The following is a 16,709-nucleotide window of genomic DNA, read 5'->3' as shown; positions in this document are numbered from 1 at the left end:
GCAGACCAATGCACACAAGTCAAATTAACATGCTTTACATACAGTATTCAACCATACAGTCTACATGAATACAAGCAGCACCATACCTGATAATGATTGTGCTGGCCAATGTGCTGAGGACTTGGGTAAAACCCTTCACTAGATCTGGGACTTGGGTATCCAGGTCGACTGGGCTGTAACCACACACAAACTTTGTCATTCCGCTAGTATACATTTCGATAAGCAAGTTTAAGGTTAGCAAATGCTGTTAAAAACGGTCCAACAGATGCACACAAAATCCATGTATGTTTTGTGTGGATAAGGATTTCAGGCTGTTGAAGGGAAAAATCAAAATGGCCGAACAAAATGCAAGCAGTTAGTTAAACAATAACCCAAACGCATTCGTTATTTCTGAAATGTTACTGCATGAGAGAGGACGGGAATTAGATTTTATAGGGATGAGATTGAACAATGAAAGCTGATTGGCAGGAGGCAGTCCTCGTCCGACTGGTTGGGATACTCCGTGCTCAGCTGTGGGCGGAAAACAGCAGAAGGACTGATCTACCTTGTAAACCCTTTCATAGAGAGAGTCGACTGACCACAGCTCCAGATGAGCAGAGGAGAAAAAAGGAAGAGGAGAAAAGTAGGTGATAACAGAGTAACACAACAGTAACACACATAACACATGACAGAAGTGTTTAAATGAGGGTAAGCGGGCAGGTTTAGATTTTTCAAAATGACTTTAAAACCTTCCAAGCAAATCAAATTCAGGAACACTGGAGTGATGTTTTACAGAAGGGTTTTTACAACTGTCTGCATTTTTTAAATACACCTGCTGTCTATGATGCAAAATAGAAGAGATACACACAACCACACAGCAAGTCTTAATTTCAGCCATGTCACACTTCAATCCTATATTTAGTTGGCATGCATTGAAGTAGCAACATGCAGTTTTCCACACTGGACCATTATCTGTAAGTTTCAACCTGTTTAAGCCCAAAATGACCTATGATCATGTCTAAAATGGTCTAAAGCTGATTTATAATAACAAGAGCCTTTAAGGGATACTCCAGCGAAATATCAAAATTATCCCATGATTTACTTACCATCAAGCTGTTCGAGATACACATGTCCATTAACTTTAAGACGAAAACATTTGGAATTATTTTAGTAAATGTCCTTACTCTTCCAAGCTTTATAACGGTAGAAAACAGGGATCATGGAACCTCGGACATTAAACCCCCAAAAAAGTGCATCCATCCTTCACAAAAGTAATCCACATGGCTCTTACTGTGCGTTCACACCAGACGCAGGAGAGGCGGCAAAAAGTTGGACAATTTAACAGATCTTTCAACTCAATCTGCGCCATCCGTATTTAAATTTTCAAGTACAGACGCATTTGACAGACATTCGTAGCGCCCAAAAAACGGCTCTGGGCATTCGTAAACCATGCCTCAAATACGAGAAAATGAGCATGTGGTTCCCAGACCACGTCTCATTCTCTATGAGACTGGTCTGGTGTTAGCAAGGCTAGTAGTTCACAGAGAAGCTAGGCAAAATCATGTTCATTATCGAGGAAAATCGACTCCTATAATCTATACGATTTTGCCTAGCTTCTCGTGAACTATGACTCTGTGTAGTAAATGCTGCTCCATCTGAAAGCAGGTGATGGCAATTTACCACTAATCAAGAAACAGGCTTAACTGATTAAACACACATGAGAATCACAGGTGATTTTTTGCACAGCCCTAAAAATATCAACTTTTCAAACTTTATAAACTATAATAACTAGCTTCAGGTAACAACGCCATCTTGGAGAGCTTGGAAGAGCAAAGACATTTAAAGGAACAGTATGTAGGATTGTGGCCAAAACTGGTATTGCAATCACAAAACATGTGGCTAAAACTGGCACTGCAATCACACAGCTGGTGGCCAATATACAAAACGACAACATAAACATCAGTTGAGGGCTGCAACTCCACTTTTCAAATGACAATATCCTGGTTATACCACTGTTGTCAGTGATATAAGTATTTGAAATGAAAATGATTTCTTAATATCTAGTGACATTTCAGGGCCATTTAATGATCAATTGATATAAATTTCTTACATACTGTTCCTTTAAATAAAATAACTCCAAATGTGTTTGTCTGAAAGATGATGGACTTGTGTATCTTGGACGGCTTAAGGGAGGGTAAATCACGGGGTAATTTTGATATTTGGCTGGAGTATCGCTTTAAGTCCTGAAGGGTCACTAAGACTCAGGCTGCGTCCAAAAGCTTAGGCAGCTTACTTGTTGCTTCAACGCCTTATCACAAAGTGATTTCACAGGTAGAGTTTAACACAAAAAGCGCTTTGCACACAAAGGCACCTCCAAATACCTTGAGCCGAACAAAATTACGCACATGCACAGGGATATCAAAGGCAATGAAGGATTGCAACCCTTGGGATCGGATGTGCCTTTGTGCCGCCCCGCCTTGGAATGCATTCTCTGAAGGCAGCATTTTTTTTTTAGCTTTCAGACACAGCCTCAGAGTCATAGCAGTTAACACTGCTGAAGTGTAATTCTGTACCTGGAGGATATCTGTCCTACACAGTTAAGCTACAATCCTAAACAAACACATTTGAAGCAGTTGACCAAGATCTTAAGCATTCCTTGACAATTACAGAAAGGTGGGTTTGATTAAGTTTAGAACCAAACTCTATAGGACAGTTGCTCTCCAGGACACCCACTAAATACTGCTGTACTTTACCACTAAACACCTAACTTAAAATTTGTATGTTAAAGTTAAGGCACTTGTGCAAATCAATATGCCCTTAAAACAGTCCTAGCACACCTGCCTGTGAGGGTCTGCAGTGCACATGGTTCAGGCTCAGCTGTTGCATGGAAGGATAGTAGGGGTCGAAGAAAGCAGGCTGGGTGGCACTGGGGGGGATAGGGGGTCTCCTCCAGGGACCCTGGGGGAAAAGCAGGGAGCAGTGCAACGGTAATGGTTGAAGCAGAAGCTGCGTCTGAGCTTGCGGGAATGGGCTGCTCTGAACGTTAAGCTGTCGTGTATTAGTAGGGGTTTGAAGGGGAGGGCTTTGGTGAGACTGTACGTGAGGTGATTGGTTAATAACTGTTTTGTTGCATTGCCCCAGATATGAGTTAGACGTCTCGGAGTGCTCAGGTTGGCGGAAGCAAAGGGAAACCTGGGAACCAAAAGGATGCTGTGTGGGGCGTGGAGAAGCAGACAGACAATCCATACTGAAGCTGTGCTGGAGGGGACGTCTGCGGGAGGGCTACACACACACGCATACAGTGAAAGACGATCCCATTTGACATAAAGAGAACACGGCACAAACAAAAGGGATGACAAAAGCAGATGTTTAGAAAAGCATGGAGAAGAATGCAGACATAAGCACAGATGCACATGTGACCGGTTAAAGCAACAAGACGTGAATCACAGAGAAGCATCAAGCTTATTTACATCACAGGGGACAAAACAAAAACTGTACCATTAGACCACACTCTTAAAAATAAAGGTGCTACTGTACATGATGGCATAGATGAACTATTATTGGCTGTATGGTTTAATAAAAAATCTTTTCAGTCAAAGTTCTATGGGGAACCAAACATTGTTCTACTATGGCATCGCTGCAAATAACTATTTATAACACATACTCAATGACCTCCAACACGCATAAATGCCACATTAAAAATGGCTTAATTTTTCTTTAAATGCACCACTGCCTCATTCAAAACAGGTTCATTATACCCCTGAAAACACAAACACACACACAGACATCAGCACCTGGGCAGGATGGTTGAGGGGTCTGACAGCCACAGATGGAAAGAGAAGGAAGGAAAGTAAGAGTAAACCACACACAGAGAGAATAGAGGGAGGGAGCTCAGCCAGGCCTATCAATCACCGTAATGAGAGCAGCAGAGGACACAGGAGTTTAAAATCGTGTCAAACATAATGATATTCATTAAGCAGCCCATTCATTTAACTGAGGTTTTGATTATTTGATCAATAATGGTCGATTTTGTTTCATGTTCCAGATAATAAATGAAAGGCTGCTCTTATCAATTAAAGGGTTAGTTCACCCAAGGATTAGAATCATTTATGTGCCCCAAAAATCTCTGATACATATTAACAAAAGCAGGAATTATGATAATGTCGATCTTGTCCACGTCAACCGGCCCAGGAAGTAAACTGTTGCCTACAATCTGTGTGTTTGTTGTAGTCCAAGAAAAGAGATAACTCACATTATCGTTTACTTTAGGGTTTGTACCTTTTGCATATAATTAACATGTACTAATACACACTTACATAACAAAGGAAATGTAGAATCTGACCATAGTTGCTCTTTAAATGCATGGGTATATTTGTAGCAAAAACTAAAAAATACACCGTTAATTATGGATTTTTCTTTATGCCAAAAATCATTAGCATATAAAGTAAAGATCATGTTCCATGAAGATACTAAGTAAATTTACTACTCTAAATATATCAAAACTTTATTTTCGTGAGTGGATGCAGTTGTAAGTGACTTTATTTGGACAACTTTAAGGGTGATTTTCTCAATATTTAGATTTTTCAAATAGTTGTATCCTGGCCAAATGTGGTCCTATTTTAACAAACCATACATCAATGGAAGGCTTATTTGATGTATAAATCTGCATTTCAATTACTTTAATGATAACAATTATATTACTAAAGAATGAAAGGCATATACATCTGGAGAAGAAGGGCGAGTAAAACATGAATTTTTATACTTGGGTGAACCATTTCTTTAAAAATAGCAGCTTGTTCTGAATAAACATTTTAACCCTTCATTTGCTGCTAAACAGTGCTGCTCTATGAACAAAACTGTAGGCATAGCACATTATAACACAAAACACAGCTTAGACAATAGTTACAGGGAACTTTCTCTAGTGCTTCACCTAGTGTACTTCACTTTTGAAAACATCAGACTAACACACACAGACGCTCTTGCATAGCCACCATGTGCTGAAGCAACAAATGGTGACACGCTGCTAACCTTTTAACCTTAGCAGTAAATCTGCCATTTAGGAGGAACTCAAGCTGCCATAAAATGTAAAATCGGCAAAGACTTGAACATTCCAATGAATAAAGCACATATTGCTTCTTAGTAACATCAGTGTAGATATTATACGTCAAGACAGCTCATTTTAATCAAACTGGCTGAACAAAATATGTGGCACAGTTCAGAGCAGCTACTTACTTTGGGTGGCGCCTCATCCGATCCCCCCGAGTCCCAGGAAACGGGGACCTGTCTTCTCATCTCCATTCGGCTGCGCTCCTCCTGTTGAGCCTTCTCTTCTGCGAGAATCGTGCTGCACACATATTGGTAGATGGCGTTAACAAATAACATCATGTATCTTTAAAGCAGCTGACTGGGTGACACCTTAAAATCCTGAACTGATCAGCTTGAGAGATCCAGAGGAGTAAATAAGTTAGTTCAGCTTACTTTATAACCACCCTCTAAATGTGGTAAAACTAAAGCTCTTCTATAAAAACGGTGAGTAATGATTACATATATGAAAGACATTTCCAGCTAACTGATTGTGAAAGGTAGAGTCAATGCAGAGAGTCAACACAGAGTAATGGAGATTTCAGCAGCTGTTGCCGAATCCTGGCATCGTTTCTGAAACGCTATTCATCATATTACACAATCAGAGACATCATGACACGCTTGAAGTAACGTCAGACAGCCCACATACTATTGTTCTTAATCCTCTTAACACATACATAGATGTGATACGACAGACAGCTTTGGATAAAAGTGTTTGCCAACATCATAAAAAATTATTTTGAGATCCTCGCGTTGAGCTCTTACACCCCATATGCACTGTGAATCACCTTCATGCGTATACAGCTTTATGGTGCATCCCCTCAATTAAACACACACAGGCATCTTTCAAACTTAAACAATAAATGCTTAATAAGTTATCAATGACCCTTAAACTCACCACACAGCCTGAATGTTTTCTGTAAAGGTCCTAGTCTCGCTTTCAGAGGTGACTACAGAGACACAGGAGGTGCGAATGCCAAAGCGTGAAGGTCTTAGTGGCGAGAGAATGCGAGCTGCCTCATGGCTTGACTCTCTGAGAGACTATTTCTGGAAACTCTATTATCTCTGACCGAGCCCATGTGTGTGGATAGAGAAGAGAGATGTAGGATAAACAAAAGGGACACCTGTTCTGATCAATCCAGACCTCTAGTGCTCAGCACTACTATATAGTGTTTAATTTATAGTACTCCAAAACCAGTAGACAAAAAGTGCTCGGATGACCTTCCACTTCCAGCAAGATCCCGAAGTGTTCATTCGATAGACACTTTACTATCCCAAAAGACTGAGGGGCATTGTTGTATTAAAAAATTCCAAAAGCGGTAACACAGCTCTATTCAAATGCAAATACATATATTTAACAGCTGTCCCTTATGGTTAAATTGCGCTAGTTTAATGTCATTCCAGTTAACGATTAACTTGTTGTAATGACGACGTATGTCACGTGTTGTTTCAACATTGCGAATGTAGTATGTTCAAATTCATACTATCCATATTCATATTACATAGAACGTACTGTTTTAACCATCGATGACCTACTGTCTAGTGCTGCCTCACAATTATTCACGCCTAATCGTTTGCAGAATAAAAGTTTTTGTTTACATAATATATGTGGGTGTACTGTGTATAATAATTATGTATAAAAACACAAACATATAATTAAGAAACATTTGCATGTGTATATATGTTTATGTTTATATTTATCTGTATTATATATAAATATTTTTATATAAATATATTTTTTTCTTAAAAGTATACATGTATGTGTGTGTATTTATAATAACATCATTATTATACACTAGTGAAGCACCGATGTATCGGCCACCGATATTTATCGGCCGATTTTTGATGAATTTGAAACCATCGGCATATCGGCAAAAGCACGAGAAAGGCCGATACCGACTGTTTATTAATTAACCGCATAAAGGCAATGAGTTGCATGTCTGTTGTTCAATTAAAATTATTTAATGTTCTGGTGTGCACTATACTTAAGCACAGACAGAAAACCTTTGTTGAGCTGGCTCAAATGTCTTGGACAATAAAAGAAACAGACTGCACTTTAGTGGGGGAAAAGAAGTCCAACTTTTTTTGAAGTAGCAATATATATACTCTGTTTAAAGCAATAGCACTGGCATTATTTATGTTTATTAAAGAAATCCATTATATGTAAAAAATGAGTTAATGTTGTTTAAAAAAGAAATGCTGAACAGCAAAACCACCTTTGAAGGATGTCATGTTGTCTTATTATATTTGTTTGAGCTTAATTTGTGCCTCTCTTATTATGTTGGTCAGTTGAATGTTAATTAGATCCAATCCATGTTCAGTAAAAATAATTTGATGCAGCAATAAACTAGCTAATAGACCAAATGTATAGTATTGTATACAAGTGTTTAATACCGGTATCGGCATTGGTATCGACCAGAAGTTGTCTGTTTAAATCGGTATCGGTCCAAAAAAATCCTTTCGGTGCATCCCTATTATACACAGTACACACACATATATTATGTAAACAAAACTTTTATTCTGCAAACAATTGGTCGCAACCACTGATCTATATAAATGACTGGATTGCGCATGACGTCACACTTGTGAAGCCACCGCGCCGCCATGTTGGTATACCCAAACGTTCTATTAAATCAATGGACGTGATCAGATTTTAATGATAAAACATCACTTTACTCGTCTTCATTTTTATATGTGAAGTTACCCTGTACATTATTACAACACAAACGTCCTAAGCATGTAAATGGTTATTTACTGAAAATTGTACATTTTGCGTTTTAATCAGTTATTATACATTCATCTTTATTACAGTATCAGATCAGCAGACAGACCGCAGCATATTTAGTATTAATGACAATAAACGCGCTCATTCTGAAATCTAAATAAATAATCATGCTTTGTACCGTATGTGCATGCAATAATTTGCTAATTTTGTAATTATGTTATCTAAACTTACAAGTTACCTAAACTTATTTAGAGAAATAACGCTGACCGTCACAGTGTAGCTGAATGTCAAAAAAAAACTTTATTTATACCCGTGTCATTAACAAATGCAACAGACACACTCACCTTAACGTTTTTTTATAAATCCATTATCCAGCCAGATTAAAACATAAACATTGCATATAACACCAGAATTAACAAATAATTAACGTACACATATCCTAAAAATTAACCTTGTGTAACTGATACGCTGTAAAGGGGGTAAATTTTGATCATGATTTTGAATGGAAGTCAATGACGCTCTCTGCCGGTTGGGAATACCAAGATGGCGGCTCGAACTCTGCGCTGGCTTCACCTCACGCAGTTACGTCAAGCATTCTATGCGCAATCCAGTCATTTATATAGATCAGTGGTCGCAACTAATCGTGAGGCAGCACTACTACTGTCAAAGTATGTGATTTCTGACGCAGCCAGACACTGAGGTATACCGTTACCTTTCACCATCACTTCTAAGCCCCAATGCTGAATGACGGCTAACTAAAGAAGACCCAATACAGTCCGGCTACGAGTAACCCATTTCTACCCTAAAAAACCTTGAATTTGGTTACATGCATTTTTGCCTAAATAACTTGAAGAAGCACAATATTCCATAATGTAAGCAAAGTCAACAGCTTTCGTTTCTTCTAAACGTATAATGTATGCATTGTCTATTCTTGGGCTATGGTTAGACGTCTATTAGACTTTTACTGACAGCCCAAATTTTGCCTTGTTTTAGCCAAAATGGCTTGCTGGGTATGCTGTATATTTTATCATCATGTAGTACGAGAAATTCATGGATACAGCACTTCTGTTCTTTCACTTCATAGCTGATTATGCAGTCTGAGTGTGCAGATGAATAAAAAATCATTCCTGATTATGCTTGCCATCTACTTTCCTTTAACAATTAATTACGTTTAAAAAATCATTGAAAACAATTTCCATTTAAAATGACTTAATCATCTTGTGTGTCAGACTCTTGGGTTATCTTTTATTTAATCTTTATTACAATCAGTTATGCTGAAAGTACACAAACCGCCTTTCATTTCATGATCGTAAATGGAGAGCTCTTTAACACAAACCTCATCTACACTAATCATGTTGACGCAATAAAGTCCATAAATGTACCTTAAAAACTAACCACAATTTAAAGCTGAAGAATACATCATCTCGGTGGTTTCCTTTATAACCACAAGAGGATATTGACTAAGCCGGAGCGCTGATCATTTTAACACCAATCGTTGTTATAAATTCAAAGCGCAAATATTTACAGGGTCTCCTAGAAACAGATGTGCCTCAATGTAATGTATAGCAAAATTAATACTGGAAGGGTGGTGGGGGGAGAGGGAGACTTGTCTAATATGCATTTCCATAAATCCACTCCTAAAGGCAACTATAACTTATTTTTTAAGATTTGGTGAAGAAATTAAGATTTGATAATATATACAGTATCTACCTCAGAGACATTTGTGACCCGGACTGTAAAATCCAGGCTAAAGTCTCAAACTAATTATAAGAATAGGATCAACATTTGATTTTTAATCATTGTCATAACCTTACACAGTCAATATATTAAAGATATCAAGGTTATAATTTCACAATTGTCTTTACACTATTTAGGATGATTTATGTAAATAGCATTAAATACGACTGGGTTTAGCTGGGTTTTCACAGGTAGGGATCTCTAATGTGAGATCAAATAAATGTCCAGTGTTTTCAAATCTGTTTTGGGTGTGATGCTTGAATGTTTTTGCTCAAGGCAGAAAGATTCTTCATATTATGAGGCAATCAGAGTAATGTTTGTCTGTCATGGGGTGCAGCTGAGGTAATTTTTCCTTCATTTTTGAGCGGTTATATGGGAATTGACTGCATGTATGGACATGAAGAGACATTTTGGGAAGTTAGACTACTGCATTACGAAGGATGCTTTCCAAACAGCTGCATGCCATAGAGATTCCTTTTTTGGGTCTGCCTGCGAGTATGTGTGTGTGTGCACGTGCCTGACCGAGTCAAAGAAAGATAAAGAGAGAGGGAGTGTGTTTTTCCTCATAGTTGCCATTTCAAATCAGGTCCAGACGGGAAGTGTCATAGACAGCCAGTGGGTGGGTCATGACTAAAGTGTTTCAACTTCCTTTAAAATTGGACCTAAGATGGGCTTGAACTTGCACCGCCCCACTATTACCAGTTAAATGTGTCAGACTTGACACATCCTTTACTGAAAAACCACCCAACCAACCATCTAATCTTGCTAGCATTACAGCACCCTCTACTGTTTTCTGCAAAACACTACTTGACTAACAGCACTACCTATTCTTTAAGCATGAAATGTGCCAAACCTTAAAGGAATATTCCATTTTCTTAAAAGAAAAATCCAGATAATTTACTCACCACCATGTCATCCAAAATGTTGATGTCTTTCTTTGTTCAGTCGAGAAGAAATTATGTTTTTTGAGGAAAACATTGCAGAATTTTTCTCATTTTAATGGACTTTAATAGAGCCCAACAATTAACACTTAAATCAACACTTAACAGTTTTTTTCAACGGAGTTTCAAAAGACTATAAACGATCTCAAACGAGGCATAAGGGTCTTATCTAGCGAAACGATTGTCATTTTTGACAATAAAAATAACAATTAAAACTGCAAGCAGTGATGGAAGGGCCCTCGCACACATGACACCGCCACGCCGTGGCATAAGAATTAAGGGAACAGTAGTAAATACGCATTTAAGCATGTAAACATAGGTGAACTATTTAAAAGTGTAGTATAATGTGCCACATTTCCTGTTGCTAATTACAAATTACAGCGAGGTAGCATCGTGTAAGATAGCATGAGAGAGAGAGAGAGAGAGAGAAAGAAAGAGAGAGAGAGAGTGAGTGAGTACATGTAAATATTGGCACGTAGATGTGTTCAGCCCAGGACTCTTATTGATCATGTAAAATGTAGGGCAGATCTGACTTTGAATAATCAGTGTAAAACATGTTACTTCTTGTTGCCAGCAGGTGGCGCTATGGCCATAAGTGACTATTGGCATGTAGATGTGTTCAGTCCTGGACTCTTGTCAATTATGTAAAGTTTGGGACAGATCAGACAATGCATAATCATTGTAAACATGTCACTTCCTGTTGCCAGCTGGTGGCACTATAACTATAAGTGACTATTGGCGTGTAGATGTGTTCAGTCCAGGACTCTTATCAATCATGTGGAGTTTGTGACTGATCAGACATTGCATAATTAGTGTAAACATGTCACTTCCTGTTGCCAGCTGGTGGCGCTATGACCATAAGTGACTATTGACATGAAGATGTATTCAGTTCAGGACTCTTATCACTCATGTGAAGTTTGGAACAAATCCGACATTGCATAATCATTGTTAACATGTCACTTCCTGTTGCCAGCTGGTGGCGCTATAACTATAAGTGACTATTGACATGAAGATGTGTTCAGTTCAGGACTCTCTTATATTTTCAAAATAAGCCCAATATAACATTATTCTCGTCAAAACTGACAATCATTTAAGTTATATGTATATTGTTTTGTTTGTGTTTTAAAGTTATTTATAATTAGTCAAGTTTACTGTTTTGTGCACTTATATTAGAATCATTTTGGATAATAAAGTTTATTGTTAACTTGTAAAGCACACCTGCCTATATTACATATCTTTGTCACGTCATTTTAAGTGTTTGATCACCACATTTGTGAGTGATCATTGCAAAAAAAGTATTTATATATAGTATATTCTGTTAATGTATATAGTGTATTATATGTACAGTAGCCTGCTGTAGTATAATATACTGTAGTATATGTGTACTGTACTATAATATACACATAAAGAATATCGGCCGATATACCGTTATCTGTCTTTTTTTTTTACCCTAATATCTGTATCGGCATCGGCCCCAAAAAATGCATATCGGTCGGGCTCTAATGTGAAGTTTGGGACAAATCCGACATTGCATTATCATTGTAAACATGTTACTTCCTGTTACCAGCTGGTGGCGCTATGACCATAACTGACTATTGGCATCATAAGTGACTGTAGATGTGTTTAGTCCAGGACTCTTATTAATCATGTGAAGTTTGGGACAGATCAGACATTGCATAATCATTGTAAACATGTCACTTCCTGTTGCCAGCTGGTGGCGCTATAACCATAAGTGACTATTGACATGTAGATGTGTTCAGGTCAGGACTCTTAGAAATCATGTGAAGTTTGGGACAGATCGGACACTGTATGCCTGAGTTCCAGCAACCTGTTTCATAGAGAAACATCAAACTTTGGCTGGCCGAAACAGACACAAATTTTAACATAGAATCAAATCCTTCGCAATTTAGCATCACAAAGGCCTTAAGATGAGACTCGCCAAATATGATGATGAACCGACGAAAACTGTAGGAGGAGTTAGTTAAAGTATGACTGCTGGAAATGAGAAAAACTGAGCCAAAATCTGAGAAATAATTCAAATTAGCTGACTTCCTGTTTGGTGTAGGGCGTTGCTTCAAGAGACTGTTTTGTAGGGCTTGTAATAAAACATGAGCATACCGAAATTCGTACATGTACATTAAACACAGTCCAAGGGCTGCTTCAGTGAATATTTGAAAGTGGCGCTAAAACATGTTCCTTCAGGTTTCCAGCTGGTGGCGCTATGGCTATAAATGAAAATTGTTATGTAGATGTGTTCAGGTCAGGACTCTTAGCAATCATGTGAAATTTGGGACAGATCGGACATTGTATGCATGAGTTCCAGCAACTTCCTGTTTCATGGGAAAACATCAAACTTTGTCAGGCCAGAACCGACACAAATTTTTACGTAGAGTCAAATCCTTCGCAATTTAGCATCACAAAGGCCTTAAGATGACACTCACCAAATATGAAGATGATCCTACGAAAACTGTAGGAGGAGTTAGTTAAAGTATGACGCCTGGAAATGACAAAAACTGCGCCCAAATCACAAAAATAACTCTGAATAGCTGACTTCCTGTTTGGTTTACGGCTTCGCTCCAAGAGACTTTTTTGTAGGTCTTGTCATGCTACAGAAGCGTACCAAATTTCGTAATTGTACGTTAAACACAGTCCGAGGGCTGCTTCGTTGAAAATTTGTAGGTGGCGCTATAGAGCCATTTTCCCACGCCTAATTCCAAAGCCCACACCACACTTAAATTTTCACCACTCTTGACATCTGTGCAAAATTTCATGAGTTTTCGAGTATGTTTAGGCCCTCTAAAGTCCCGCTGAAGTCGGAGAAGAAAAAGAAAAAAAATTATAATAATAACTCCTTGAAGAACAATAGGGTCCTCACACCCCGGTGTGCTCGGGCCCTAAATATACACTTTTAAAGCACAACTTCTCATAGAATTCGCTTAAAAAAATTGCCACATTTTGTTTTGTGCCACCATACTTACTCGTGTAACTACTCCGCTTTAAATAGGGAAAACATGGAAGTGTTTGGTGGCTTCTAAATTCATCCCTGTTGTGATCCTAAGGAATGAATGAATGCTAACACATTCACGATGCACTGTACAAAGATTAAGTGCACAAATTAAATAAAGACAGGTATGTATTAATTTGTCTAAGTTGAAGTAAAAACATAGTAAAATATTGTAAAATGGTGGTGTTTTCCTTAAAGAGCATATTGACTTTGTGCTGATCTTTTCCTACTTTAAATTTTACAAAGCAAAGTCATGTGGACTGACCTTAGTTGAGCTTTGAGCTCGGTGAATCTGGGTCTTTTGCTGGGGTCATACGCCCAGCACTTAGTCATCAGGCTGTAGAGGGTCGGTGGGCAGCTGGGTGGCATAGCCAGACGTTCACCGTTCTCGATCCGCCCAATCACGTCGTTATTTTTCACACCCTGGAATGGCTTTACTCCGTACATCAGAATCTCCCACATACACACTCCTAAACATACACACAGAAAGCTTTATTTTCCTCTTTTACATATGTTATAAAAAAATTCTAATTTTAACTCGACACACTGTGCTACACACAGACAAGACCCTTGGTTCATTTTCTAAACAATCTAGAGGTCTTGGATGGATTAAACAAATTTTGCTAATGGAAAGTCTTGGTAAGCATCACTGCGTAGTCCATTAGGATATACTGAACATGATTCACAGCAATAAACTTACCAAACATCCACACGTCGCTAGCTGAGGTAAAACGTCTGAAGTTTATTGACTCCGGCGCCATCCATTTAATAGGTAGTTTTCCTTTAGAGGCTGCAAAAAGAGAAAGACGGGAATTTTTTGTAAAAATGTTGTAAAATATTTTATAATTAAAGCTCAAAAATGTAGTGTATAATTATAAGAAAGATATTTTGAAAGAAATACAATATAATATAAATGACTACATTTTCAGTGATGTTTAAAGAACTTATACATACACCACGTGTCCCCTTACATGAAAAGTTTTGTCATGTTTCTACAGTAGCCCTAACCAGACAAACTGCTCAACAGGGCGTTTCATCACTACGTTTTTTTCTGAGATGATGGCATGTTTGTCCTGTGGCAGCTACCATAGCTTCTTTGTATGTTTCAAAAGGGAGGTATGAGCAGTGGACGAAGACGTTGGTTGCAATTCGCAATCTCACCGCTAGATGCCACTAAAATCGCCACACAGCATCTTTACTAAAGCTTCATCTGCAGTAGAATTGTGCAGTAGATATGGGTCATTTAATAATTGCAGGAAGTCTTTTTCCAGCTTTTTTACATTATTTTATTTTTTGGTAGTCATTACAGTAAATAATTTTTTATACTGTCCTGGTCGGCCCCACAAAAAAAAAAAACTCAGTGTCTGTCACATATTTAAAAAGAATAATTTAAAAGTAAAATATAATCGTATACATATACAACAGACATGTTCCAATGAAAAAGGCTCCCGACTTCTCTGCTTTACCTGTAAATTGAAACATTGCATCATTTCTTTGTGTTTTACCCAAGTAAATGTCTGTTTTACCCAAGTAAATCTTAAATAATTACCGGTATGTTTTTGGCTGGTGCACCCAACATCTTAACGTCTCTTTGCACTACCAGCTGATGTAACAAGCAACACACATTTTTGTTCACAACAACCAATAAGGTAGGAGAAACCTCATGACACTGCTAAGAAGTTAATGTGAGCGACGCGTCTCGATGGTAACATTGCATGAGAATACGCTTGCCCCAGGCCACCGGGCAGTCCTTTATGTTGAGCCCTACATTAGCTATGTCCCAATTTTAAAACGGCGACCTTCGTAGGACACAACCTCAGGCGAGCGCTTGGTCTTTGAAGGTCGGTAGCCATGAAGAAAACTGAAATGAGACAAACTATGGTAAATTGACTGTATTTATATAGCACTTTCATAGACCCATGGCCATCCAAAGCGCTTTACATTTATTGCCTCACATTGCTTTTATTCTGATTAATACACCTTAATTTAACAAAGGTTTAAATTTTTATTTTAAAATATCCAGCCGTCATGTTCAGCCGTTAGCCTACAGGTGCGCAATGAATCTCGGAATAGCCTTGCCTCCATTGTAAGCATCTTTTTCAAATTGGTCGCAGCCTTAGAAATGGGACACAGCTATAGTTATGGATCACAAGATGTTACAGGGCATGAAAATATAATATAATATTGCCATGGCCTGTAACATCTTGTGATCAATGACAATGAGTACAAATAATAGCCATTTTAAAAAGCAACAACAAAAAAAGAAGTATAATCTTTGTATATGCATAAAGCATCACAACATTCTGCCAAGGAAAAAAAGCGATAATATGTTGATGAAAGCATCAAAACCTTTATAATAAGAGCTGTCCTCCATGTATCTAGACAAACCAAAGTCTCCCAGCTTTACACAGTCCACCGAAGACACCAGAACATTTCGTGCAGCGATGTCCCTGAGGTAGAGAAACATTACAAAAGTGCTGAGTAGATGAACTTCAAGTGCTGATTTTTTTATTCTATATCCAGTATAGTAAATATGTTTTTTTGTACGTCTAATAGATTTAGATCCTTTGAGCAGAATTATTCAACAGAAAGTAATCTGTGTTCAGTATTTGTAAATGTCTATGTGCTTTGGACAGCATGTACACTTACCTGTGCACAAAGCGTTTGCTCTCCAGGTATGCAAGAGCTGTGCTGAGCTGGTAAGCAAACAGGATGAGCGAGGCTAAATCCAGACTGTATTTCCTAATCTGAAGAAACGATCGGAGCTAGGAAATAAAGGAGAAATAGACTTTCAAAAATAAAGCAGTAAATAAGTGTTTACTATTCGACTCTAACAATGATCACTAGATGGCGCTGGTGTATAATTCTGTTACATGATATTTAAGGCTGTGTCCTCTCTATTTGTAGGTTTATACAGCACTGCTATAATCATGGAAACAATAACACGCAGGTGTAAGAAAAGACAATTCAAGAGAGTTTTACCATTTCTCTGCACCACTATATATAATGAATAATACCAAAAATGACTATGATCACTGTAGTATTTACATGCTAATGATGGAAAACAGTAAACACAATAAAGGACTGCCTACTTCAATCATCTATTTGGCTAAAACAAGAGTTTAAGCCAGGTATGTGGAGCTTAAAGGGGACATACCATGAAAATTTGACTTTTTCCATGTTTAAATGCTATAATTGGGTACCCAGTGCTTTTATCAACCTAGAAAATGTGAATAAGATC

The 16,709-nt window shown here is 38.0% G+C and overlaps 1 protein-coding gene across 20 annotated transcripts in view; it reads right to left on the bottom strand.

The window, feature by feature from the left end:
* The window catches only part of ptk2ab (protein tyrosine kinase 2ab), a 75,585-nt gene that overhangs the window by 11,704 nt on the left and 47,172 nt on the right, over positions 1-16,709 (bottom strand). For 11 of the 20 annotated variants that reach the window (XM_073811587.1, XM_073811583.1, XM_073811580.1 and 8 more), the window contains 8 exons: positions 16,118-16,233; positions 15,818-15,918; positions 14,169-14,258; positions 13,734-13,938; positions 5,212-5,323; positions 2,817-2,937; positions 545-573; positions 87-173 (listed from right to left, as the gene is read on the bottom strand). In XM_073811587.1, coding sequence (XP_073667688.1) covers positions 87-173; positions 545-573; positions 2,817-2,937; positions 5,212-5,323; positions 13,734-13,938; positions 14,169-14,258; positions 15,818-15,918; positions 16,118-16,233 — 861 coding nt within the window. Of the gene's footprint in view, positions 1-86; positions 174-544; positions 584-2,816; positions 2,938-5,211; positions 5,324-5,959; positions 6,110-13,733; positions 13,939-14,168; positions 14,259-15,817; positions 15,919-16,117; positions 16,234-16,709 lie in introns of those variants that run through there. The other 9 variants (XM_073811586.1, XM_065298236.2, XM_065298238.2 and 6 more) reach the window with 4 other exon arrangements.

Source organism: Paramisgurnus dabryanus, chromosome 13, assembly GCF_030506205.2.
Source record: "Paramisgurnus dabryanus chromosome 13, PD_genome_1.1, whole genome shotgun sequence".
Classification (NCBI taxonomy): Eukaryota; Metazoa; Chordata; class Actinopteri; order Cypriniformes; family Cobitidae; genus Paramisgurnus; species Paramisgurnus dabryanus.
Note: the sequence above shows the minus strand (reverse complement) of the source record. Positions and strands in the feature narration are given on the sequence as shown.